Genomic DNA, 23,205 nt, shown 5'->3' with positions numbered 1-23,205 from the left:
GTACGACAGAGACAATACCTGCGTTCTCTCTCGACGCAACGACACCTGCATAAAAGCCAAGGACCAGCGCTGTTAAAAGGACAAAGCAAACCAAAACAATAAGACGCTTACTTGTCAATCTTTCCGGCTTCCGTCCGGCATACATGAACGAGGACGCTACTGTGGATGGCGAGCGCGACAATATTCCCTCACCCAAGCGTCGTACGAAAGCTCTGAGAGAAATGATCACGGGCGATTGATGCTTTAGGTAGAGAGGTGTCCCAGTATCATGCAATCATCATCGCATCAAGCAACAGTTTTTCCTCTTCTTTGAAAGAATTTCTCTCTGATACCAGTGGAAATTTAGAATCCAAGTCACGAGCTAGCACCAGCCTTGCCAGTCTGCAAGGAACAAAAGAGAATTAAACAAAGGATCCAGAGCCAAGCGATCCAGAGATTCACAGGTAAAAAACAAAAGAAAGACTATAGATAGCAAGGCATGAGTGAATGCAGCGCAAAGAGATCGCAAATTCACTCTCATACCTGATCGAGCTTGTCCAAGAACCCTGGGAAATCCGCCCAATCTCTTCCTGCATTCCACACCGCGAGCGAGCTGAGATTCCTACATTTCTAGCAGCCATGGCGATCGAGGCGCGCGATCGCAGCAATGGCGCCCAGGGAAGAAGAAGAGGGAACGCCCAACAATGCCCTAAAACCCTAAGAGAATGATTCCATGGCGGAGAATATGCCCTTTCTTGCTTGCGAGAGTGGAGCATCACCGACCCGTTACGAGCGGAGGAGGAAGAAGAGGAAATCCACATCTTCCAATCCCACGCCCTTGTCGCCAAGCCTCTGAGATGCGCCGATTCGCCGCCTCGATCCATCGCGCGGGCGATCCGGTGTGCGGCATGTGAATGAAGGGCGGATTCCAGCGATTGTGGCAGTGGATGCGACGAGAATCCGGGCGAAGGACTCCGTCTTCCTCGTCCGGTATGCAAATCCTTTGCCTTGGCTTCCAAGCTTTCTTCCAGATGCGTTAAAGGAGCTCGCGTTCTTTCCTTGCAGCTCTTGGGCGGTTTGATTTCTAGCTCGATTGATTGCAGCATGGATCAAAGAACGCAGCCGGATGAAAGTAGCGAGTATGTGATATTTCGATCCAGGGAGTGTGGCCTGGGTGAGCTCGTGGCGTCTTTTGTGACGTGGAGTGGGCATGCACCAGGGATGGAGTGCTCGCCATCGCTCCAGGGGATGGTGGACCAGAGCTGGCAAGCGAGGTTCGCCATGCTCATCCTCAAGCTCCTCCATCTCGTCTCCAAAGTGCTCGCGGCCATTGGCGAATTCCTCGAGATCTTCCTCAACACTGTCTATGCCAATGGCGGACTTTCCAACCTCGTCCAAAAGCTTCTCACTGGAAGAGGTACGTAGAAGAACTTGTTCTTTCTTTCTTCTTCTTTGTCTCATTTTTCTTTTTTTTTCTTTGTAGGAATCATCATCCCCGACGAGGATTCCGACTCCTACTGGAGTGTGATTGGGTTTTTAGATCCACGCACGGACTTGCTGGTCCATCAACTTGAAGATCAAGTAGCCAGCCACTTTGTGTCAGATCCTCCGGGGTCGAAACTCATGGCAGATGTTTGCATGATGGCGTCCAAGCTTGCATACGAAAACTCCAAAATCATCCGGAAGATCATCACGAACGAGTGGAAAGTAAGTATCAGCATCGACGTTTTGTTGCTTGACTTTTGTGCTGTGAATGTAGATGCATGTCGTGGATATATACGAGTGCATCAACAGTAAGTATCGCAAGAACTTCTCTTCTTCCTGATGCTGAGTTATAGTTCTATGTTTTTTTTTTGTCACAGAGAACGAACCTACGAATCCAACTCAAGTTCTCATTTTCATGGACCGAGCAGTCGATGCACAAGCTGTCTTCGTTGTCTTCCGCGGAACAATGCCGTTCAACGCCTCCGACTGGAGCACAGACTTTGATTTCTCGTGGTACCTTCTCCCCGGCATTGGCCGTGTTCACGTCGGCTTTCTGGAAGCTCTCAGCCTGGTGGATCGCCACGACATGGATTCATTCACTCGCATGAAGGACAACGTCGCCAAAACCAGAGCCTCCGGCAACGCCACCAGCAGCAGCAAGCACACTCCAGCTTCGGGGCTCATCGAAGCTGTTACACTGGGGGATCAGGATCAGGATCACGGTCAAGACAAGGGGAAGCCTCTCTTCGCCTACGACACCGCCTGCGACGAGCTCAAGGTCCTCCTCAGAGCTCACAGGAATGCCAAAGTCTACGTAACTGGACATAGCTTGGGAGGTGCTCTGGCGACCGTCTTTACCACCATACTCTTCCACAACAAGGAAAACACCATCACAGGCAAGCTGGGTGCTCTCTACACGTTTGGACAGCCTCGAGTAGGGGACAAGGAATTCGCAGCTACCATGACAAGCAAGCTCAACGGAGCAGACAATCGCTTCTTCCGCGTTGTCTACAGCGCTGATCTTATCCCACGCGTTCCTTTCGACGACTTTCTCTTCCAGTTCAAGCACATCGAGCCGTGCTTCTTCTACACCAGCTTCTACACCAAAATGGTACGTCTACATATCTTCTGTTCTTCCTTTTCTCTTGAGACGAACTTTGGTGATACTGTAGATTGTGAAGGAGGAGCCCAACAAAAACTACTTCAATCCATTCTACTACATCTTCAACCATGCCGTGGCAGTGTGGGAGCTTCTCCAGAGCTTTGTTCTCCACTTCCGGTATGGTGACAACTATCGGGAGTCCAGCTCGTCGACGGTGCTGCGGCTCGTTGGTCTGTTCTTCCCCGGCGTTTCTGCTCACAGTCCAGTGAACTACGTCAATTCCGTGAGGCTCGGACCAGCAATGCTCGACACGAAATAGCTTGGCAGGAATGCCAAAAGGTGGTGATAGTCTATTGTTTTCCTTTCTTTTCTGAATCCCGGGTGGTGTTTCGGCAGGTGTTCGAATAAAATGGAAATGGATCCACAGCGAAGGTTTGTTGGTTTCCTGCTCTTGGGAAGTCTGCTCATAGGTGGCCTGTGTCACTTTCAGGCAAGGCGTAAGCAAAGCATTTGTTTGAGACATCGACAGTGGAAAATCCAATGAGATGAAGACAAGCCCAACGCTTTTCCAGATTTTTAAGAACCAACGCAGGCAAGCATCATCGTCCAGCTTCTTTCTCGTGTTCCTTCGTTCGTGCTCGTCTCTTACATCGTGAAGTGAATCGCGCATTCATCGATTAGGAGGTTACCACCACCACAATCAAAGCACAGTAGAGTGTGTCCCTGTGCTAGCTAGCTGTTCTTGGTTATCACAAAAGAAGCTCTTCATTAATGCCGCAGCTTATGGCGCCTGCTCGCCAGCAGACATGAAAGCAAAGCAAATTTCTTTCTCTTTTTCTGGAGGGGAGAGGGAAAAAAATTTCGGAATTTTAATAACCAGCTAGATCTAGGATCATGTTCTTCGTTAAGATCTCTCAAGCGTTAAAGCCTTTAAAGGAGAAAAGAAAAAGATCACAGGCATAAAGGCAACAATTTCTCTTATTCTGTCATTGATCACATCACCATCCAAAGCAGCAAAGCAAAGCAAAGGTCGCTCTTTTACTTTGCTCTCTTTCACGACCAAAGTTGGTCACTATCACACTCTCCAAATCTCTCTTAACGAGCAAACGACGATCATTTTCTTCGTGGGGGCATTTGTGATCTTTGCGTGTGGGGAGTGTCCAAATCCCCCCAGGCAGCAAGAGAGTAGCAACTCCTCTGTCCGGTCAGGCTGGAAAGCGCGCGTCCAGAAATTGGATTGCTTTCTTTCTTCTGAGCGCCGAGACCCCTCTCTCTCTCTCTCTTTTCTTCCCTCTTTTCTCTCTTGCAGCTTTTTGTTTCGTGGGCATTCGCTGGAGCGCGCAGGACACATTCTTGCCGGGCTGGGCCGATCGAGCAAGCAATTGGGTCACTGGATTTGTCGTGCTGCTCTACTGGGTGGGATTTGCGAGCCAGAGAGTAAAAAGGATTGGTTTCTCATGCCTAGGGGGAGATGATCATATCTGATCAACCAAAGTCAAGGATAAGTGGACAGCGACTGGCCAGGATGAGAGAAGAGCCGAGAGGAGAAAAGAGAGACCTTTCTCCATCTTTCTTTCCCCTTTGTGTGGTAGTGGCTTAGCTCCTCTAGCTAGCGCTGGATAATTCCAATCCAGATAGATGGTTGGAATTGGATCTGAGGAGCTCTTGATCTTGTCGCTCGCCAAGAGATGAGGAGCGCTACTGGTGAATGGAGATCCGCGAGGTTCCAGAGGTGTCACCTCCAAACGGCGGTGCCAAGTCTTATAGCCATCGCTCGCATTCTTCGTCCTCTCGAGGTAAGAGGAAAAACACTTTTTTTTTCCTCGTGGTAGCTCGAAGGTCTTAAACCGAGCGCTCTTTCGTTGGATAGGTTCTATCAAAGGCGCTGTTGGAGCGAGAAAGGTACGTTTTTGCAAACAAAGCGTCCGGTGGCTAGTCTCTGGAGATTGATGCTCGCTGCTCCTCTTTTCCAGATCAAAAACTCGGGTAGCGAGGAACAAAAGGCTCCGGAGCAGCAGCCCCGCATCTCTCCGGAGCGACCACCTCGCCCATTTCTCAAGACCAGCTTCGGCCAGAGGCTAAGTGCTCAATGCGGCTCAGTTTTCTTCGATACTACAAGTTGTAAGAGAGAAACTTTCCCTTCGTTGAGCTCTTTCTTTCTTTGATACGATCAAACGATAACCATTCTCTTTTTTGTTCCATAGATTCCCATCAAGCTCCACTGGCTAGTACGACCAGGAATCACAACGATCATGGGGGCCAACCTTTAGTGGAAGGATCATCGCTAGGAACAGGAGGAGATAGGACCAAGTTGCGATCAACTGGAAACAGTCACAGTGCCAGCGGTCGCGGGAGCTCGGGGCTCTCGGAAGCGGACGTCAGAGGCATGGCTCTGGTTGCAACTGCTACTCCCGAGGTTCCAGCGTTTCGTCCCGGATCAAACTCACAACAACAACAACAAGCGCTGAAGTTATGGGGTGGTGCGATTCCAAAGCAGCGAGCCATAGCCATGGTTGGACAGCTCGCTACTTCGTCGAGGGTTAGCACTGATACTTTCAGCTTCGGTGGTGGTGTACGTGATCGCTCTTCCAAGAGAGGTGAGTTCAAACGTCTTGTAGCAGCGATCTTTGCTAAGCTTCGTATTGTTCTTCTCGCTTAGATGGTTCTCCTCTGGGACGAACAGCATCGACTAGTCCAGCGCCTCCAGTGCAGCCTCCAGTGCAGGAGCAGGAAAATGAAAAGGAGACAAAGGTGGTGAACAAAGACGCGGGTTTGCAGCTGGTTCCACCAAAGCTGGAATTTTGCGACGAGGAAAAGAACAAGCCCCAAGCTGTAAGATCGTCCTCCGAGCTAGAGCTGGAAGAGGCTCGTAAGGAGATGATGCTGATGGCCAGTGGCTCAGGAGCTGCATTGAGCGGACGACACTCGCAGACGAGCTTGAACTTGGCGCACGTAAAGACCGAAGTCGACGATCAAACGATGATCCTCTCGGGAGCTAAGCCAGGCAGGGAGAGCAGTAGCTTGCCAAGGTGTAGCACAGATATCCTCCAGCCAGCTCCACTCTCCACTGCCGCAGACTCGGAAGCTCCAAATCTCAGCGAGCTTGGAGCTGCTCAAGCAGCCAAGGCTCGGCCATCTTTCAAAAACGACTGTGGCTTCCTCAAGCTTCTTCCTTCCAAGCGGAAGTTCGAAGTGGAGCACGACCAGGCATCTCCACTCCAGAAAACAGCGAGCTATGTGCTGGCCGATAGCGAGAACGCCGGATTGAGGTTGAGTTCCAACAGCAGCTCTGGCATCCCGCCGATCCGGAAGAGTCTTCTCGTCCATCTCGCTGATAAGCCAAAGCAAGTGGCAAACGAGGTGACCAGGAATCTTTCGAACTCCAAGGAGAGATGCTCGGACCAGTTTGCCGCTGCTGCTAGTGCACAAAAACCAGTCGTCGGCTCCTTCATGAAGTGGATGATCGACGTCGGCAAAGGCCTGGCGAAGAAGAGATGCTTTGGCTCCGAGGCAACAGCCGCTCCATCCACCGAGCTCGGATCTCCAGTGGGAGGACTTTGCTCCAGTGTAGACTTGCGGCTGGAATCGTCCTCCAAGGCCAAGGACCACGATCTCGTGCTCTCGCCACCTTTGATGAAGCGTTTCCCCGACGAGCATGCGGTGTCTCCCCAGAGCATGGATTGCACAGACGATGGTGCGCATCACAAGGAAGCATCGGAGATGCAAACTTCTGGTGACGAGCAGCAGCAGCGAGTGCAGCAGCGGCAGCGGCAGGAGCAGCAAGATGGAGGAGAGCACGAAAAGAGCGAGAGGCGACGAGATTTCTCCTCGCGGGAGGAGCCTCAAGCATCGGGTGATGGTAACGAAGGCGGTGGTAACAGTACCAATGCGACGGAAGGCACCACGCGCTCTAGTGGCCCTCCCGAGCAGCTAAAAGACGGCAAAAGAACCAAAGAGCATGCGTCCAAATCTCTGGCACAGCAACAGCATCAACTTCTCAAACAAGATCAAGATCAAGACCAAGCTCAAGCTCCAGCTCAAGCTCAAGCTCAAGATCTCCTGGAAGATCGCGCTCATGCTTCCCAGGAGGAGCAGCATCTCAAGCAAGAGCAGCAAGACGCTTCCAAGTCCAAGTCTGGTGGTGGCGAGGAGGCATCCTTTGGTATGTGGCAAGCCGCTTCGTGTCTCATACCATCTCAGGGGCAGCAAGAGAAGAGTTCCAAGCTCCAAAGATCATCCACAGGTAACCGTAGCAAGGCTCGCAACTTAGCAGCAGCTTTGGATGGATCGGGTGATCCCGAGTGCTCGCAAGGCATGGCCGAGTTCGTAGCGAGCATGGCGACGGTCAAGAACTGGGTGAACGCGAGCTTCAAGCCCAAGGACAAGGCGGCCATCTCGAGCGCGTCGAGGTCATGCAGCTTTTGCGGACTCAAGGGCCATTCGGTCATGGATTGCTCCGAGACGCTCGAGTGCGAACTTAAAGAGCTGGAGAGGCGAGCGCTCGTTCTCGAGGACATGAGTAGCGAGGTCCTCGACTTCCCTTGCTTGAGGTGCTTGGGGATGGGACACTTGGGAGCTCAGTGTCGATTCTCGGTCACCGAGGCGGCGTCTCGAGCTCGAGAGAACAGTGAGATGAGGAACTGGAGATTCATGAGGAGGAACTCTAGCAACGTCGTCAACACCACCATCGTCGTCAAGCCGTCCGTGACCAGCGTAACAGTACCTGCGAATCCAAGTCTTGTGCTCGTGGATCACGCAAAAGCTAGTCCCGCTGCCAGCATTCCTCCGGTTGTATGGACTCAAAGCACCAACCTCGTTCCACAATCGGGTAACTTGTCTATAGCTCCGCTTCACGAGCCCGATCACAAGGTTGCGAGAGCCAAAGATCAAAGAAAGAACGAGGAGAGTCCCAAGGACAACACTCACAAGAAAGTTGGCCTCCAAAGGACTGGAACTCCGGCTAAGAAAGCGGCAGCTCCGCAAACCAGTGAAACACTTCCCAGCGTTCCCAAAGACATGCTTGCTGCTATCGAGTCCGTGAGGCTGTCAAGGTCCGAGCTATGGAGGTAGTGGTGTCTCTCAAACACGTCTTTGTCTTGCTTTCTAACATAGATCTCTCGGGTGTAGATGGATGGATTCTCCAGACTTCAACACAAATGTGCGAGGCTTCTTCTTGCGGCTAAGGTTTGGAAGATGGGAGAAAGATCTTGGTGGAACCGGCTACAGGATGGCACGAATACGAGGTACTAAAGCTCTCGCAACGTTTCACCGAAGTTTGTAAAGGTCTCCCCAAATAAACAGGAGCCATCCGGAAGCTAGGTGGTGACGACAAGAACATGTCCGTCTCCGTGGATCTTGGAGACATGGAGTGCACAGTGGACAGTCAGTACGTCTCGAATCACTCCTTCACAGAGGTAAGAGAAAGTTCCATGGATGGATCCATCGATAAGCTTGGTCTCTAGGCGGAGCTTGTGGAATGGTGGAGGGGACGATGGAAGGCTGGCAAGCGACTCATCCCCGAGGCCGAGCTACAGGCGAAGCTCGCGCAGCGTCACAACTGGTAGGATTTTGTATAGCGCTTATATAAATCTTCCAAAGGATCGAGTTTAGTCTAGATTTTGGAACAACTTACGCTGGTTTTGGTTCTCTTCATCGAGCCTCTTCTATGTTCCAGGGAAGCAAGGATCTTTCAAGCTTGTGGATTGTGCTTTGTAGCGGCTTCGAAGGGTGGCTTGGCCTGGTCGCCCCAAATCGCCGGGACTGTAAGACACCACTGCACGTCCCCGTACTTCTCCTGCAGATGGTGGATGATAAATTGGGAAATAGATCTCAGGTAATCCACGACCAGCCTCTCCTCCTCCTCGCTTCCTTCTTCGGCGCAGCAGCTTGGAACCCGTCTCAAACACACCAACCTTTTGCTCGATCTCCTCCTGTGCAGGGGGAGTGAGGTCTTCTTTGAGCCACAGCATGCAAGTCTATGCCGAGAGGGCCAATCGTGGTGCCAAGAACGATACAGTGTCGGAGAGGGAGGCCGTCACACGCACCTTCGTTCCTCTAAACAAGAGCGATACCATCATGGGCATTAGCTTGCTCGGCTCCAGCAAGTCGCGGGTAAGTTTTGCAGCGTCCCCGATGCGAGCATCTATCCCCTGAGGATCATCCTGGAGCCGGAGGCAGCTTCTTTCTCGTGCCAGAGGCAGCTCCGAGGTGTTCTCTCCTTCGCCCAGGGTTAAAGTTCCTAGTGGCGGATGTCGGTGGAATCATTGATATCATCGTGCATGAGAAGGAGAGCGCGCAGGATTGGATCATTCACAAGGTCCATGAAGCTTGTGCTAGCTCCGGTGCACTTGGAGGTGGGACTTACGTCGACTCCAACTTTCTGGAGTTTCTCAGGAAGAAGATCGGCTGCTTCGACACTTTCAAGCAGCAGGAGCCGGATGTGGTGCACAGGATCTTGAGCTGGTGGCTCGGACCCAAGGGCAAGTGCACGTTCGACGGAAGCGGCTCCAAGTTTTTGGAAATCCCTGCAAAGTTGTCCAAGGCATGGAAGAAGCACGACAAGGCGGAGCTGGGATTCCCAGAGAGCGGTGACTACTACGACGAGATCGAGATCAGCTGCGAGCAGATGAAGGCGATCTTTGACACCGAAGTCGACAAGACCATCAAGCTGATCGACGAGAAACTTCGCAAAGTTGACAACGTCAAGTACATCCTTCTGGTGGGAGGCTTCTCCGAGAGTCGCTACCTGTTCAACAGGATCAAGAAGCGGTTCGAAGACTCGGTCGAGGACGTGCTCTCGCCCCTGAATCCCGGTTCCGCAGTGTGCCGGGGCGCAGTGGCTCTTGGAGTTGGAACAGGCGTGGTTCTCTCCAGGATCTCCAAAAACTCTTTATGGCATTGCGACGAGTCGCTATGCACGGTGGGACGATCCACCAGCATCCAAGTTTATCGACAACTATGGAATCGAGAGATGCAGCGTCTTTAGCCTCTACGTCAAGAAGGACGAGTCAGTCTCGGAGAACCAGGAGATCACGCACTCGTTCTTTCCCATATACACTGACCAGAAAGCCTTGAGGATCGACTTACTCATCTCGAGCAGCAGCACGATCGACAAAGGCTGTGCCATGCTCGACAGCTACAGCATGGACATAAATGAGGATCTAGAGCTGGGGACGAGTCGCCAGGTGGCCGTGACAATGTACTTTGGACGGAGCAACATCGAGGTGTCTGCACAGCGCGTCAACTTTGGGAGGAACCGTGGGCTTGAGAGGCTCTACTCGGTGGAATTTGATGCGGCTCAAACTTATGTCAACAAGTAGAGTCTAGCGAGTGACAAGTTCTTCTCCGTGTTTTTTGTCTTAGTAGTTCTTCATGCTTTTCTATCTGTGTGCTAGTAAAAGTCTCATTTAAAAGATCTGACTAAACTTAAGGCCATATCCCGAGAATATCGTGAGCGTGCCTCGAGCATAGGGTTTTGTTTAGGCTAGCTAGTTATGGCTTCTGCAATCTCCTTTACCGTGCATAGCTCCGATCCACAGGACGTCCATCTTTTCACCGACTAGCCTGGAGCTCATACTACGGTGATGTGGCATACTCGAGTGTGGCGACGTGGGGAGCAAGCGAGCTATCTGGTCAGTAGCGAGTGAGTACAGTGTGCCCCACATTGTGGGCAAGAGTGGATTTGCAACGTAAGACAGTTACAAGTCCAACTAGAACCTGAACTCATACTCCAAGAGCTGTGTAGGAAATACTAGGAACAAAAGTTTCTATTCCTTCAACAATTCAGCCAAGACTTCAACTAATAGCAAAACCCCTTGCCCACAATGTAGTCACACTTCAAATAGCCTCATTTGCTCTGCACATCACCACACTTGAATACACCACATCACCACATCAACTCTATACTGTGTTCCATCTCTGGCTCACACTAAGCTCCACTATTTTCCTCTCGCTTCCCCTTCTTTCGAATATTCTCTGGAATCTCAACACTTCATTAGAACAACAAAAAAATGCAAAGTTTTATCACCGACAACAAGAACTCCAAGAAGGCTGAGCTTGTGAGAGGTAACTTTTGTGAACTGTTTACCCTCCGAGGATCATCTTGGAGACGGAGGTGACGTCATTCTACTGTGGTAGTGTCTCCCTTTCTTGAGGGGACAAGTTCTTGGTGGCGGACATTGGTGGTGGAACTATTGATATTGTTGTGCACAAGAAGGAGAATTGCGTCACCCACAGGGTCCATGAAGCTCGTGCTAGCTCCGGAGCACCTGGAGGTGGTACTTACGTCGACTCTAACTTTCTGGAGTTTCTCACCAAGAAGATTGGATGCTTCAACACTTTCAAGCAGCAGGAACCGGATGTGGTCCACAGGATCCTGAGCTGGTGGCTCGGACCCAAGGGCAAGTGCACGTTTGTCCAAATTCATGAAAGTTCCACCAAAGCTGCCGAAGGCATGGAAAGAGCATGACAGGGAGTTTGATACAGGAAACTGGGATTTGCTCCAGAGAGATGATGAGTGCTACCATGAGATTGAGATCGACTGCGAGGAGATGTGCGCAATCTTTGATACAGAAATCAACAAAACCATCCAGCTAATCGAGGAGAATTTTGACAAAGTTGACGGTATCAAGTACATATATCTGGTTGGAGGCTTCTCCGAGAGTCCGTACGTGGTGAAAAGGATCAAGGTGCGATTCAAAGAAGCAGTGGAAGCTGTGCATTGTCCTTTTAATCCCACCGCTGCGATCTGCCGAGGTGCCGTGGCTCTCGGCACTGGAACAGGCGTTGTGCTCTCGAGAATCTCCAGAAAGTCTTACGGTATCTCCACAAGCCATATCTTTCGCTGGTGTCGATCCACCAGAGTACAAGTTCTTGGACTTCTTTGAGATCGAGAGGTATCAAAATGTTTTCTTCAAGGTGTTTGTCAAGAAGGACGAGCCAGTGACGGAGGATCAGTTGGTAACGCACTCGTTCTTCCCGGTATATAGGCGATAGAGATTACTTGTTCAGCTACACCACCTAAACAGGTTGTGAGAAGCTCGATCACTATAGCTTCGACATTGACGAGGATCTACACCTCGACACTGACCCCGAGGTGGCCGTGACAATTTTCTCTTGGAGGAGCAGCATTGAAGTGTCTGCCCGGCGCATCAACTTTGGGAGTAACTGCGAGTCGAGAGGTTCTACTCGGTGGAATTGGACGCTTCTCGAAAGTATGTCAACAAGTAAACAAGGTTTATACAGCTCTCTTTCAGTACTACATTCCGAATACACATCTGATTTAACATTAAAACAGACCATTGTACACCTTTGGTCACGTAAAAGAATTAGCTGGCCTGTCAAGGTTCGCCGGCGTGATTCATCAGTCAGATCGTTAGTCATGTTCATCTATTCACGTCGCGTGCTTGGTCGAAATCAAAAGATTCGCAATGTTTTCTAAGATAGATTGGTATTGAAAGTCCATGATCTACAAAATGACTGCTGAACCAAAATGCACATGGACAGCTGGACGGAACGTCAATAATAACCCTATCAAACATGAATATGTAAGAAGTTCCAGATTCCTCCTCCCACAGCATCATGTCTAGCGTGCAGGATCTTGAGTTGCAGCAGCAGCCAAGTGATAATCTTAGCGACCAAAGTGACTCTAATGCTCCCCATGAATCTTCTTCTTCTTCTTCTTCTCCGTCCAGTTCTCCTTCATCATCCACATCTGTGTTAGCTGCTCCTCAAGCATCTCCATGGGGAAAGCTAATCTGGCACACAATCATTTGTCTCCTTGTCTCAGCACACATAGCTACATTTGTGAATTACCTCGGTTACAGGTTCTATGTCTACTCCAAGCATCCTGGCGAGTTTGTGAGAAGGCCGTGGCTGATAATTCTGACGATCTGCGAGGTGATATACTTTCTGAATAGCGTTATTGGAGCTGTGGATCTGGTGTTACCACCTCGAATATGGAGGCCCCGTCAGAGTTTGTCGTTGAATTGGGAAGAGCTTCCGACGGTTGACATATTTCTTACCTGCTGCAAAGAGCCCACTGACGTTCCAGAGGATTCGATTCAGGCTGCCCTGGCTATGGATTATCCCAAGGACCAGTTTCGAGTTTTGGTCCTGGATGATGGAGGGGACGATCAGCTGAAACAATACTGTGAGGTATTGGAGCATGTCGAGCCTCCGAGTGCTTCGGTCCGATATCTTCGTCGAGTAAAGGTCAGCTTTTAACTTTTCTAACAGTTCTTTTTACATGACCATTTGTTACAGATTCCAGGAGTTCCACACAACTTCAAATGCGGTAACCTTAACTACGGCCTGGAGCATTCGGACGCGGAGTTCGTGGTGATGATGGACGCAGACATGATACTTCACCCATCGTTCCTGAAGACTTTACTTCCTCATATCGTGAAAGACCCCAAAGTGTCATTCGTACAGATACCTCAGTCGTTTTACAACCTTCCGGTGGGAGATCCTCTAAACGATGCTTGCGTATTTGGCTACGAGCGTGTCATGATTCACAGGGACACATTTGGGGCCGCACCGTGCGTTGGAACTGGAGCAATCTTCCGAAGGAAACATCTGGACGAGATTGGAGGCTTCCAGCCAATGTCAATCACAGAAGACACCTTGACCGCATTCAAGCTCTTCAACCAGGGCTTCAAGTCCGTCTACCTCAACCGCAAGCTTCAGGTCTGCTGTTCCTCAAAACACGGCGACTTTTGTTGACTTCACCTTTGATTGTTAGATTGGTCTTACACCGTGGACGCTTGAAGGATATATCAAGCAGCGGCGGCGGTGGTGCCAGGGAGCTATACAGCAATTCTCTGCGACATGGAGAGAGATGCTTGGGCCAAAGAGCAGGCTTTCATTCCTACTCAAGGTGTGGTACTTCTGGCACACTGGATACTACTTCATCCCAATTTTCAACACTGTAATGGTCTTGCTCTTCATAGTTCTCCTTGCCTTAAACTTGAACCTCATTGTTGGCACCTTTCATGATAGCCGACGCATTCTTATAAATCTCTCAACTCTTCTTATCTGCTGGCGCCTGTCTTGGTTCGCAGTATGGCTCAGTCTTCCCCAGCCAATCCAAAGTCGCAACCGGGACGAGTCACATTTCTGGTGGATGACCCCCTACTTTTTCAAAACGATATACAAGTCGATCTTTTCATACTCTTCCACCTTTATATTCACTCCAACAAGCAACATTGACCGTGCTGCGGCACAAGCCAAGCTCAAGAAGCAACCAGCAGTGATCAAGTTCCTTGTCAAGCTCAAGCACGTAAGGGTGCACATTACCTACATATTCCTGGTTTTGGGTGTGGTTGGCTACAGGATTTATTGGATAGCCAAGCAAGGTGGCAAAAACTGCCAGAATAATTTCTACGTGATCACCATATCGTTTTTTCTACTTTCCACCTGTGCACACATGCTCATACCAATTATGTACATCTTGTGCCCTCCTAGCTACAAACCTGGGGAACGCAAGTCACTGCTTCACTACAAGGAAGGAGTTCCACAATTTTTGGAGGGAGACTATCTCCCAAAGTGGCACTGGTCAATAATCTTTTACGAGGGGATATCTAACGTTGCTACGAGTATCTTCTGGGTGGCGGCACTTGTCATAATCGTCACCAAATCAGATCGACGCTGGTGTAAGGCAAGTGCTATATAGTCAATCAACACTTGCACTTCTTTATTCAATAAAGTGGCAAACTAGCCTGTTTATCTACGTATAGCGAGAGTTCCTTTTTGCATTTGTGCCTTCTTCTCTGTAGTTCTGTTTTCTGTCCTAGCGATCTCTTGAAGATTGCTAGTGTGGTCAACATATAAGTTTCCTGAAAAGAGGCATCAGACTCACACGGTCTTGAATACTAACCTTTGTGCTATCGCAGTCAAACTTGTATTGCAAGACGAAGACAAGTTGTCGGTAGCAGAAAGAAGTAGAATTGAACACGCTACTTGATTTGCAAAAACACATGTAGAATCGAAGGCAGTTTGTGGACAATTCTGATTTGGTCGGCGTCATATGGTACACCACCAATGTAAACCGGAATACTTAGCTGGCTTTTACACATGATATTTTGTTTTCGCTTGCAGTTCTTAACATGATTACGAAAAAACTCTTCTCAGTGGAACTTTACACGATTCAAGACATAATTTGCAAGACAGCAACCAACCATACACAAATGCAGCTGTACGAAAAGTAAACTATGGTCACGAATAAATTCTCTGGAACGAAGGAAACTCATTAAGATAGTAGCATGTCTAGCGTTGGAGATATTGAGTTGCAACTGCAGCACCAGACACCACCAAGTGATCATCTTAGTGATCAAAGCGATTCCCATGATTCTTCTTCTCCATCTTCATCCAATTTGTCTTCTCTTCATCCAATATCGACACCACATTGGGGGAAGCTAATCTGGCACACTATTATCTCCATCCTTGTCTGTGCACACATAGCTGCATTTGCGAATTACCTCGTTTACAGGGTCTATGTCTACTCTAAACATCCCGGAGAGCTCGTGAGAAGGCCGTGACTGATAGTTTTGACGACTTGCGAGGTGATATACTTTGCGAGCAGCGTTATTTCGGCTGCGGATCTGGTATTACCGCCTCGAATATGGCGGCCCCGTCAGTGTTTATCGTTGAATTGGGAAGAGCTTCCGACGGTTGACATATTTCTTCCCTGCTATAAAGAGCCCACTGACGTTCCCGAGGATTCCATTCAGGCTGCCCTGGCCATGGATTATCCCAAGCACCAGTTTCGAGTTTTGGTCCTTGATGATGGAGGGGACGATGAGCTAAAACGATACTGTGAGGAATTGGAGAGTGCTTGTGTCAAATATCTTCGTAGAAAGAAGGTAGCTTACAATATTGTTATTCCCTTCCCAGTGCGTGCTCATGATCTCACTGTTGCAGATTCCAGGAGTCCCACACAACTTCAAATGCGGTAATCTTAACTACGGCCTGGAGCATTCCGACGCGGAGTTCGTGGTGACAATGGACGCAGACATGATACTTCACCCCTCATTCTTGAAGACTTTGCTCCCTCACATAGTGAAGGACCCCAAAGTGTCATTCGTGCAAATCCCTCAATCGTTTTATAACCTGCCAGTGGGAGACCCTCTAAACGATGCTTGCGTATTTGGCTACGAGCGTGTCATGATTCACAGGGACACATTTGGGGCCGCACCATGCGTTAGAACTGGAGCAATCTTCCGAAGGAAACATCTGGACGAGATTGGAGGCTTCCAGCCAATGTCAATCACAGAAGACACCATGACCGCATTCAAGCTCTTCAACCAGGACTTCAAGTCCGTCTACCTCAACCGCAAGCTTCAGGTCTGCTGTTGCTCAAAACACGGTGACTTTTGTTGACTCCACCTTTGATTGTTAGATTGGTCTTACACCGTGGACGTTTGAAGGATATATCAAGCAGCGGCGGCGGTGGTGCCAGGGAGCTATACAGCAATTCTCTGCGACATGGAGAGAGATGCTTGGGCCAAAGAGTAAACTCTCCTTGGTTCTCAAGGTGAGTTTCTTCTGGCGCACGGGATACTACTTCATCGCAATCGTCAACCTTGTTATGCTTCTCCTCTTCATCGTTTGTCTTGCACTTCACTTTGACCTCATGATCGGCACCTCCCATGAGGCGCGGCGTGTTATCATACAGCTCGCCATCTTCCTCATTTTCTGGCGCCTTTCTTGGATGTCAGTCTGGCTCAGTCTTCCACAATCCATCGGACGAGTCACATTTCTGGTGGATGACACCCTTCTTCCTCCAAACCATATATAAGTCCATCTTTTCGTACTCTTCCACTTTCACATTCACTCCAACAAGCAGCATCGATCGAGTTGCAGCACAGGCCAAGCTCACCAAGCAGCCAGCCTTGATCAAATTTTTCCTTGTCAAGCTCAAACATGTAAAGGTTCACATCATCTACATACTCCTGGTCTTGGCAGTGGTGGCCTACAGAATTTCCTGGGTAGCGAAGCAAAGAGGCCGAAATTGCAGCCATGATTTTTACGTGATCGCAATGTCCTTCTTTCTTCTTTCAACTTGTACACACATGCTTGTACCAATTGTGTACATTTTGTGTCCGCCCAGCTACAAGCCTGGGCAGCGCAAGGGGCTGCTTCACTACAAGGAAAAGGTTCCACATTTCGTGGAGGGAGACCATCTCCCAAAGTGGCACTGGTCAGCCATGTTTTACGAGGCCATAGCTAACGTGGTTGTGGTGATTTTCTGGGTGGCAGCACTTGTTATTGCTGTCACTAAGGCAGTTCGCCAATGGTGTAAAACTGGTGCTGTATAAAAGCTTACATAAAGTCTTGTTTAAAGGGTTTTGGGAAGAATGCGCCAGCGGACTTTCGTCACACCATCTGCTAGCACAGGGACTTTTACTACGTCCAGCCCGATGTTGCCTGGACAAGCTGTACCACACCATCAAACGTATGAAAGACGATGGCACGATGTATAAGGTTCAGGGCTTTCTGCTCATCGGCATGATGAGCGTGAAGGACTTGTTTGAGGGGCGATTTGGTGATGGACAATTGCGTGCTATCCAAGACTATCAGCTGTCATTCTGGTTGGAAGACTTGTTTCGACAGGTTAACTACAAGGCTTAATGTCCGGACATAATAAGAGTCTACTCGGCATTTTTCACTTGGGACGCTATTAACTATTTAGACATAAACCTTGACAGCATACACCTCCACAACTCCAACACATTCAGCCTGGTTGGGCGAATACCAACTCAAGGGGCATGATAGCAGACCGGAAGAACTTTGAGATTGTCTTGCTTTCTAACATAGATCTCTCGGGTGTAGATGGATGGATTCTCCAGACTTCAACACAAATGTGCGAGGCTTCTTCTTGCGGCTAAGGTTTGGAAGATGGGAGAAAGAACTTGGTGGAACCGGCTACAGGATGGCATGAATACGAGGTACTAAAGCTCTTGCAACGTTTCACCGAAGTTTGTAAAGTTCTCCCCAAATAAACAGGAGCCATCCGGAAGCTAGGTGGTGATGACAAGAACATGTCCGTCTCTGTGGATCTTGGAGACATGGAGTGCACAGTGGACAGTCAGTACGTCTCGAATCACTCCTTCACAGAGGTAAGAGAAAGTTCCATGGATGGATCCATCGATAAGCTTGGTCTCTAGGCAGAGCTTGTGGAATGGTGGAGGGAACGATGGAAGGCTGGCAAGCGACTCATCCCTGAGGCCGAGCTACAGGCGAAGCTCGCGCAGCGTCACAACTGGTAGGATTTTGTATAGCGCTTATATAAATCTTCCAAGGGATCGAGTTTAGTCTAGATTTTGGAACAACTTACTCAGGTTTTGGTTCTCTTCATTGACTGGCCTGGCAAGACCCAGTCGAGCCTCTTCTATGTTCCAGGGGAGAAGCAAGGATCTTTCAAGCTTGTGGATTGTGCTTTGTAGCGGCTTCGAAGGTGGCTTGGCTCAAAGAAGACCTCACTCCACCTGCACAGGAGGAGATCGAGCAAAAGGTTGGTGTGTTTGAGATGGGTTCCAAGCTGCTGCACTGAAGAAGGAAGTGAGAAGGAGGAGAGGCTGGTCGTGGATTACCTGAGATCTATTTCCGTGTTTATCATCCACCACATAGTTGCCGGAAAACATGTGAAACTTAAAAAACGTAACGTTTTAAACGCGTTCAAAAATGCCATTCTAAACGTTTGCACTATTTGCGAAAAGAGACAAAGGTTTCTTTAGGGTTTCTTTAGGGTTTCTTCAGGGTTCTTGTGGTCATGACAGGAATTGGAGGACACCGCAAATGCTGGAGCTGGAAGCATGTGATATGAGCAAAGCGGCATTGGACATGTAAGTATTGTCATGAGATTCACATTGGGGGAGTGGACCAAGTGCAAGCACATCTCATTGGAGTTCGGGCAAGAGGTGTGAAAACATGCAAAGCAATGCCTATGACGACTAAAATGGCTTCTTCTTTCATTTGTTTTAGTATGTTATTCGATTAGGTTTTATAAACTTAATATCAGATTAAAGTGTCTTTAGTAAATATTAGTGTTTTCTTAATCATTTTAGGCTTTAATATGTAAACGTTGGATTGTCCTGAAATGTTTTAAACGGCATTTAAACGTTGACACGTTGGAACATTTGCACATCTATGATCCACCATCTGCCGAAGTACGGGGACATGCAATGGTGTCTTACAGTCCCGGCGACTTGGAGCGACCAGGCCAAGGGCAGCATGCAAGTCTATGCTGAGAGGGCCAATCGTGGTGCCAAGAACGATACAGTGTCAGAGAGTGAGGCCGTCACACGCACCTTCGTTCCTCTAAACACGAACAATACCATCATGGGCATTAGCTTGCTTGGCTCCAGCAGCGATGCAGTACCAGTCTACCGCTACTACTTTGATATCAGCGAGGATTTGCAGCTGGGCAAGGGCCGCAAGGTGGAGCTGCATCAAGGTGTTTGCCCGGCGCATCAACTTTGGGATCAACCTTGAGCCCGAGAAGCTCTACTCGCTGGGGTTTGACGCAGCCACGCATTAACTAGTCACGTCCATAGTAGAAACGCGAAAGATAACCAAAACGAGTTGTTCTTTTAAAGGAGTTTTTTTTTTTTTTTTTTTTCTTGTCTCGGGATCGCTCGCACTCTGTGACACCCCATTGCCAAAGGTTGTCGTGGGTCTGGATTTCGGGACGACTTACTCTAGTTTTGCTTTTGTGCATCGCTCTGATCCAGAGGATGTCCATCTTTTCATCGACTGGCCGGGCGCTCGCTCCGGAGCACTTGGAGGTGGTACTTTTTTCGACTCTAACTTTCTGGAGTTTCTCACCAAGAAGATTGGATGCTTCAACACTTTCAAGCAGCAGGAGCCGGATGTGGTCCACAGGATCTTGAGCTGGTGGCTCGGACCCAAGGGCAAGTGCATGTTTGTTCAAATTCATGAAAGTTCCACCAAAGCTGCCGAAGGCATGGAAAGAGCATGACAGGGAGTTTGATACAGGAAACTGGGATTTGCTCCAGAGAGATGATGAGTGCTACCATGAGATTGAGATCGACTGCGAGGAGATGTGCGCAATCTTTGACACAGAAATCAACAAAACCATCCAGCTAATCGAGGAGAATTTTGACAAAGTTGACGGTATCAAGTACATATATCTGGTTGGAGGCTTCTCCGAGAGTCCGTACGTGGTGAAAAGGATCAAGGTGCGATTCAAAGAAGCAGTGGAAGCTGTGCATTGTCCTTTTAATCCCACCGCTGCGATCTGCCGAGGTGCCATGGCTCTCGGCACTGGAACAGGCGTTGTGCTCTCGAAAATCTCCAGAAAGTCTTACGGTATCTCCACAAGCCATATCTTTCACTGGGACGTCGATCCACCAGACTACAAGTTCTGCTTTGGGATCAAGAGGTATCAAAATGTTTTCTTCAAGGTGTTTGTCAAGAAGGACGAGCCAGTGACAGAGGATCAGTTGGTAACGCACTCGTTCTTCCCGCTATATAGTAATCAGAAGGCGATAGAGATTACTTGTTCAGCTACACGACCTAAACAGGTTGTGAGAAGCTCGATCACTATAGCTTCGACATTGACGAGGATCTACATCTCGACACTGACCCCGAGGTGGCCGTGACAATTTTCTTTGGGAGGAGCATTGAAGTGTCTACAAATTTTAAAAAGCTTACAACTTCTTGAACTCGTGAAACTTGCTTCCGTCCACAATTCGAGCAATGACAGAGCGAATATCATAGACTGCCTCACTTCCCCAGGAATGATACCATGCAATTCAGAAGGATCGTACAATGGTTGACGACAGCGTCGTCGTCCGCCCGGCGCATCAACTTTGGGAGTAACCGCGAGGCCGAGAGGTTCTACTCGGTGGAATTGGACGCTTCTCGAAAGTATGTCAACAACAAGGTTTATACAGCTCTCTTTCAGTACTACATTCCGAATACACATCTGATTTAACATTCAAACAGACCATTGTACACCTTTGGTCACGTAAAAGAATTAGCTGGCCTGTCGAGGTTCGCCGGCGTGATTCATCAGTCAGATCGTTAGTCATGTTCATCTATTCACGTCGCGTGCTTGGTCGAAATCAAAAGATTCGCAATGTTTTCTAAGATAGATTGGTATTGAAAGTCCATGATCTACAAAATGACTGCTGAACCAAAATGCACATGGACAGCTGGACGGACATGGCACGTCAATAATAACCCTATCAAACATGAATATGTAAGAAGTTCCAGATTCCTCCTCCCACAGCATCATGTCTAGTGTGCGGGATCTTGAGTTGCAGCAGCAGCCAAGTGATAATCTTAGCGACCAAAGTGACTCTAATGCTCCCCATGAGTCTTCTTCTTCTTCTTCTTCTCCGTCCAGTTCTCCTTCATCATCCACTTCTTTGTCAGCCGCTCCTCAAGCATCTCCATGGGGAAAGCTAATCTGGCACACAATCATTTGCCTCCTTGTCTCAGCACACATAGCTACATTTGTGAATTACCTCGGTTACAGGTTCTATGTCTACTCCAAGCATCCCGGCGAGCTTGTGAGAAGGCCGTGGCTGATAATTCTGACGATCTGCGAGGTGATATACTTTCTGAACAGCGTTATTGCAGCTGTAGATCTGGTGTTACCACCTCGAATATGGAGGCCCCGTCAGAGTTTGTCGTTGAATTGGGAAGAGCTTCCGACGGTTGACATATTTCTTACCTGCTGCAAAGAGCCCACTGACGTTCCCGAGGATTCCATTCAGGCTGCCCTGGCTATGGATTATCCCAAGCACCAGTTTCGAGTTTTGGTCCTGGATGATGGAGGGGACGATCAGCTGAAACAATACTGTGAGGTATTGGAGCATGTTGAGCCTCCGAGTGCTTCGGTCCGATATCTTCGTCGAGAAAAGGTCAGCTTTTAACTTTTATAACAGTTCTTTTTCAAATGCGGTAACCTTAACTACGGCCTGGAGCATTCGGACGCAGAGTTCGTGGTGATGATGGACGCAGACATGATACTTCACCCATCGTTCCTGAAGACTTTACTTTCTCATATCGTGAAAGACCCCAAAGTGTCATTCGTACAGATACCTCATTCGTTTTACAACCTTCCGGTGGGAGATCCTCTAAACGATGCTTGCGTATTTGGCTACGAGCGTGTCATGATTCACAGGGACACATTTGGGGCCGCACCGTGCGTTGGAACTGGAGCAATCTTCCGAAGGAAACATCTGGACGAGATTGGAGGCTTCCAGCCAATGTCAATCACAGAAGACACCTTGACCGCATTCAAGCTCTTCAACCAGGGCTTCAAGTCCGTCTACCTCAACCGCAAGCTTGTTGCTCAAAACACGGTGACTTTTGTTGACTCCACCTTTGATTGTTAGATTGGTCTTACACCGTGGACGTTTGAAGGATATATCAAGCAGCGGCGGCAGTGGTGCCAGGGAGCTATACAGCAATTCTCTGCGACATGGAGAGAGATGCTTGGGCCAAAGAGCAGGCTTTCATTTCTACTCAAGGTGTGCTACTTCTGGCACACTGTATACTACTTCATCTCAATTTTCAACATTGTAATGGTCTTGCTCTTCATAGTTCTCCTTGCCTTGAACTTGGACCTCATTGTTGGCACCTTTCACAATAGCCGACGCATTCTTATAAATCTCTCAGCTCTTCTTATCTACTGGCACCTGTCTTGGTTCGCGGTATGGCTCAGTCTTCCCCAGCCAATCCAAAGTTGCAACTGGGACGAGTCACATTTCTAGTGGATGACCCCTTACTTCTTCAAAACGATATACAAGTCAATCTTTTCAAACTCTTCCACCTTTATATTCACTCCAACAAGCAACATTGACCGTGCTGCAGCACAAGCCAAGCTCAAGAAGCAACCAGCGGTGATCAAAGTTCCTTGTCAAACTCAAGCACGTAAGGGTGCACATTATCTACATATTCCTGGTTTTGGGTGTGGTTGGCTACAGGATTTATTGGATAGCCGAGCAAGGTGGCAAAAACTGCCAGAATGATTTCTACGTGATCGCCATATCGTTTTTTCTACTTTCCACCTGTGCACACATGCTCATACCAATTATGTACATCTTGTGTCCACAAAGCTACAAGCCTGGGGAACGCAAGTCACTGCTTCACTACAAGGAAGGAGTTCCACAATTTTTGGAGGGAGACTATCTCCCAAAGTGGCACTGGTCAATAATCTTTTACGAGGGGATATCTAACGTTGCTACGAGTATCTTCTGGGTGGCGGCACTTGTTATAATCGTCACCAAATCGGATCGACGCTGGTGTAAGGCAGGTGCTATATAGTCAATCAACATTCGTTGTACATGCCACTTCTTTGTTTAGTAAAGTGGCAAACGATCTCTGAGAAAAAACGTATAGCCAAAGTTGCTTTGTGCCTTCTTCTTTTGTAGTTTGAATTCTCTTTTCTGTCCTAGAAATCTCTTGAGGATTGCTAGTGGTCAACATTGGGATGCATATAAGTTTCGTGAAAGGAGGCATCAGACTCGCAGTGAGTGTGGTGGTCTTGAATATTAACCTTTGTCCCTGCTATCACAGTCAAACTTGTAATGCAAGACGATGACAAGTTGTCGGTAGCAGAAAGAAGCAGAATTGGACACGCTACTTGATTCGCAAAAACACATTTA

The 23,205-nt window shown here is 48.7% G+C and overlaps 5 protein-coding genes across 8 annotated transcripts; 4 read left to right on the top strand and 1 right to left on the bottom strand.

The window, feature by feature from the left end:
- Positions 1-244: 244 nt before the first annotated feature.
- Positions 245-880, bottom strand: LOC112343355. Its single transcript, XM_024666672.1, has 2 exons — positions 523-880; positions 245-381 (listed from the first exon to the last, which is right to left on the bottom strand). The coding sequence occupies exons 1-2, from the start codon at positions 861-863 to the stop codon at positions 267-269; spliced, it is 456 nt and encodes a 151-aa protein (XP_024522440.1). The 5' UTR covers positions 864-880; the 3' UTR covers positions 245-266.
- On the top strand, positions 853-3,338 carry LOC9652135. Its single transcript, XM_024666668.1, has 8 exons — positions 853-969; positions 1,045-1,396; positions 1,463-1,686; positions 1,739-1,772; positions 1,842-2,575; positions 2,637-2,905; positions 2,963-2,998; positions 3,057-3,338. The coding sequence occupies exons 2-6, from the start codon at positions 1,084-1,086 to the stop codon at positions 2,883-2,885; spliced, it is 1,554 nt and encodes a 517-aa protein (XP_024522436.1). The 5' UTR covers positions 853-969; positions 1,045-1,083; the 3' UTR covers positions 2,886-2,905; positions 2,963-2,998; positions 3,057-3,338.
- A 231-nt stretch (positions 3,339-3,569) lies between these two features.
- Positions 3,570-8,193, top strand: LOC9652134. 2 transcript variants are annotated; one of them, XM_024666666.1, is made up of 8 exons: positions 3,575-4,362; positions 4,437-4,468; positions 4,540-4,687; positions 4,771-5,163; positions 5,226-7,632; positions 7,694-7,809; positions 7,868-7,980; positions 8,029-8,193. In XM_024666666.1, the coding sequence occupies exons 1-8, from the start codon at positions 4,275-4,277 to the stop codon at positions 8,128-8,130; spliced, it is 3,399 nt and encodes a 1,132-aa protein (XP_024522434.1). In that variant the 5' UTR covers positions 3,575-4,274; the 3' UTR covers positions 8,131-8,193. The 2 variants fall into 2 exon arrangements, with proteins under 2 accessions (XP_024522435.1, XP_024522434.1); XM_024666667.1 differs by lacking the exon at positions 8,029-8,193 and having other exon boundaries at positions 3,570-4,362; positions 7,850-7,947.
- A 340-nt stretch (positions 8,194-8,533) lies between these two features.
- On the top strand, positions 8,534-9,885 carry LOC112343362. The gene is made up of 3 exons (XM_024666680.1): positions 8,534-8,677; positions 8,721-9,284; positions 9,388-9,885. Exons 1-3 carry the CDS (start codon positions 8,534-8,536, stop codon positions 9,883-9,885), a joined length of 1,206 nt encoding a protein of 401 aa, XP_024522448.1.
- Positions 9,886-12,085: 2,200 nt separating this feature from the next.
- Positions 12,086-22,960, top strand: LOC9652133 (cellulose synthase catalytic subunit [UDP-forming]). Of its 3 annotated transcripts, none has more exons than XM_024666663.1 (4): positions 12,086-12,778; positions 12,830-12,855; positions 21,492-21,900; positions 21,962-22,960. In XM_024666663.1, exons 1-4 carry the CDS (start codon positions 12,146-12,148, stop codon positions 22,121-22,123), a joined length of 1,230 nt encoding a protein of 409 aa, XP_024522431.1. In that variant the 5' UTR covers positions 12,086-12,145; the 3' UTR covers positions 22,124-22,960. The 3 variants fall into 3 exon arrangements, with proteins under 3 accessions (XP_024522431.1, XP_024522432.1, XP_002993016.1); XM_024666664.1 differs by lacking the exons at positions 21,492-21,900; positions 21,962-22,960 and adding exons at positions 13,084-13,252; positions 13,308-13,425 and having other exon boundaries at positions 12,830-13,024; XM_002992970.2 differs by lacking the exons at positions 21,492-21,900; positions 21,962-22,960 and adding an exon at positions 13,308-14,298 and having other exon boundaries at positions 12,830-13,252.
- The last annotated feature ends 245 nt before the right edge of the window (positions 22,961-23,205 follow it).

Source organism: Selaginella moellendorffii, unplaced genomic scaffold (genome assembly GCF_000143415.4).
Source record: "Selaginella moellendorffii unplaced genomic scaffold, v1.0 SELMOscaffold_146, whole genome shotgun sequence".
Classification (NCBI taxonomy): Eukaryota; Viridiplantae; Streptophyta; class Lycopodiopsida; order Selaginellales; family Selaginellaceae; genus Selaginella; species Selaginella moellendorffii.
The sequence above is the reverse complement of the archived record's forward strand: the minus strand, read 5'-3'. Positions and strand labels throughout refer to the sequence as shown.

Bases quoted from the DNA above. Each gene is read 5' to 3' on its own strand.
- LOC9652134 (XM_024666666.1), top strand. From the start codon at position 4,275: ATGGAGATCCGCGAGGTTCCAGAGGTGTCACCTCCAAACGGCGGTGCC. The intron at 4,363-4,436 runs GTAAGAGGAAAA...TTCGTTGGATAG, and splicing joins GCATTCTTCGTCCTCTCGAG to GTTCTATCAAAGGCGCTGTT. The intron at 7,633-7,693 runs GTAGTGGTGTCT...TCTCGGGTGTAG, and splicing joins TCAAGGTCCGAGCTATGGAG to ATGGATGGATTCTCCAGACT.
- LOC9652133 (XM_002992970.2), top strand. From the start codon at position 12,146: ATGTCTAGCGTGCAGGATCTTGAGTTGCAGCAGCAGCCAAGTGATAAT. The intron at 12,779-12,829 runs GTCAGCTTTTAA...CATTTGTTACAG, and splicing joins GATATCTTCGTCGAGTAAAG to ATTCCAGGAGTTCCACACAA. The intron at 13,253-13,307 runs GTCTGCTGTTCC...TTTGATTGTTAG, and splicing joins ACCTCAACCGCAAGCTTCAG to ATTGGTCTTACACCGTGGAC.
- LOC112343355 (XM_024666672.1), bottom strand. From the start codon at position 863: ATGGATCGAGGCGGCGAATCGGCGCATCTCAGAGGCTTGGCGACAAGG. The intron at 382-522 runs GTATGAGAGTGA...TGTTCCTTGCAG, and splicing joins TCTTGGACAAGCTCGATCAG to ACTGGCAAGGCTGGTGCTAG.
- LOC9652135 (XM_024666668.1), top strand. From the start codon at position 1,084: ATGGATCAAAGAACGCAGCCGGATGAAAGTAGCGAGTATGTGATATTT. The intron at 1,687-1,738 runs GTAAGTATCAGC...CTGTGAATGTAG, and splicing joins TCATCACGAACGAGTGGAAA to ATGCATGTCGTGGATATATA. The intron at 1,773-1,841 runs GTAAGTATCGCA...TTTTTGTCACAG, and splicing joins TATATACGAGTGCATCAACA to AGAACGAACCTACGAATCCA.
- LOC112343362 (XM_024666680.1), top strand. From the start codon at position 8,534: ATGCAAGTCTATGCCGAGAGGGCCAATCGTGGTGCCAAGAACGATACA. The intron at 8,678-8,720 runs GTAAGTTTTGCA...CTATCCCCTGAG, and splicing joins TCGGCTCCAGCAAGTCGCGG to GATCATCCTGGAGCCGGAGG. The intron at 9,285-9,387 runs GTGGGAGGCTTC...CCGGTTCCGCAG, and splicing joins ACGTCAAGTACATCCTTCTG to TGTGCCGGGGCGCAGTGGCT.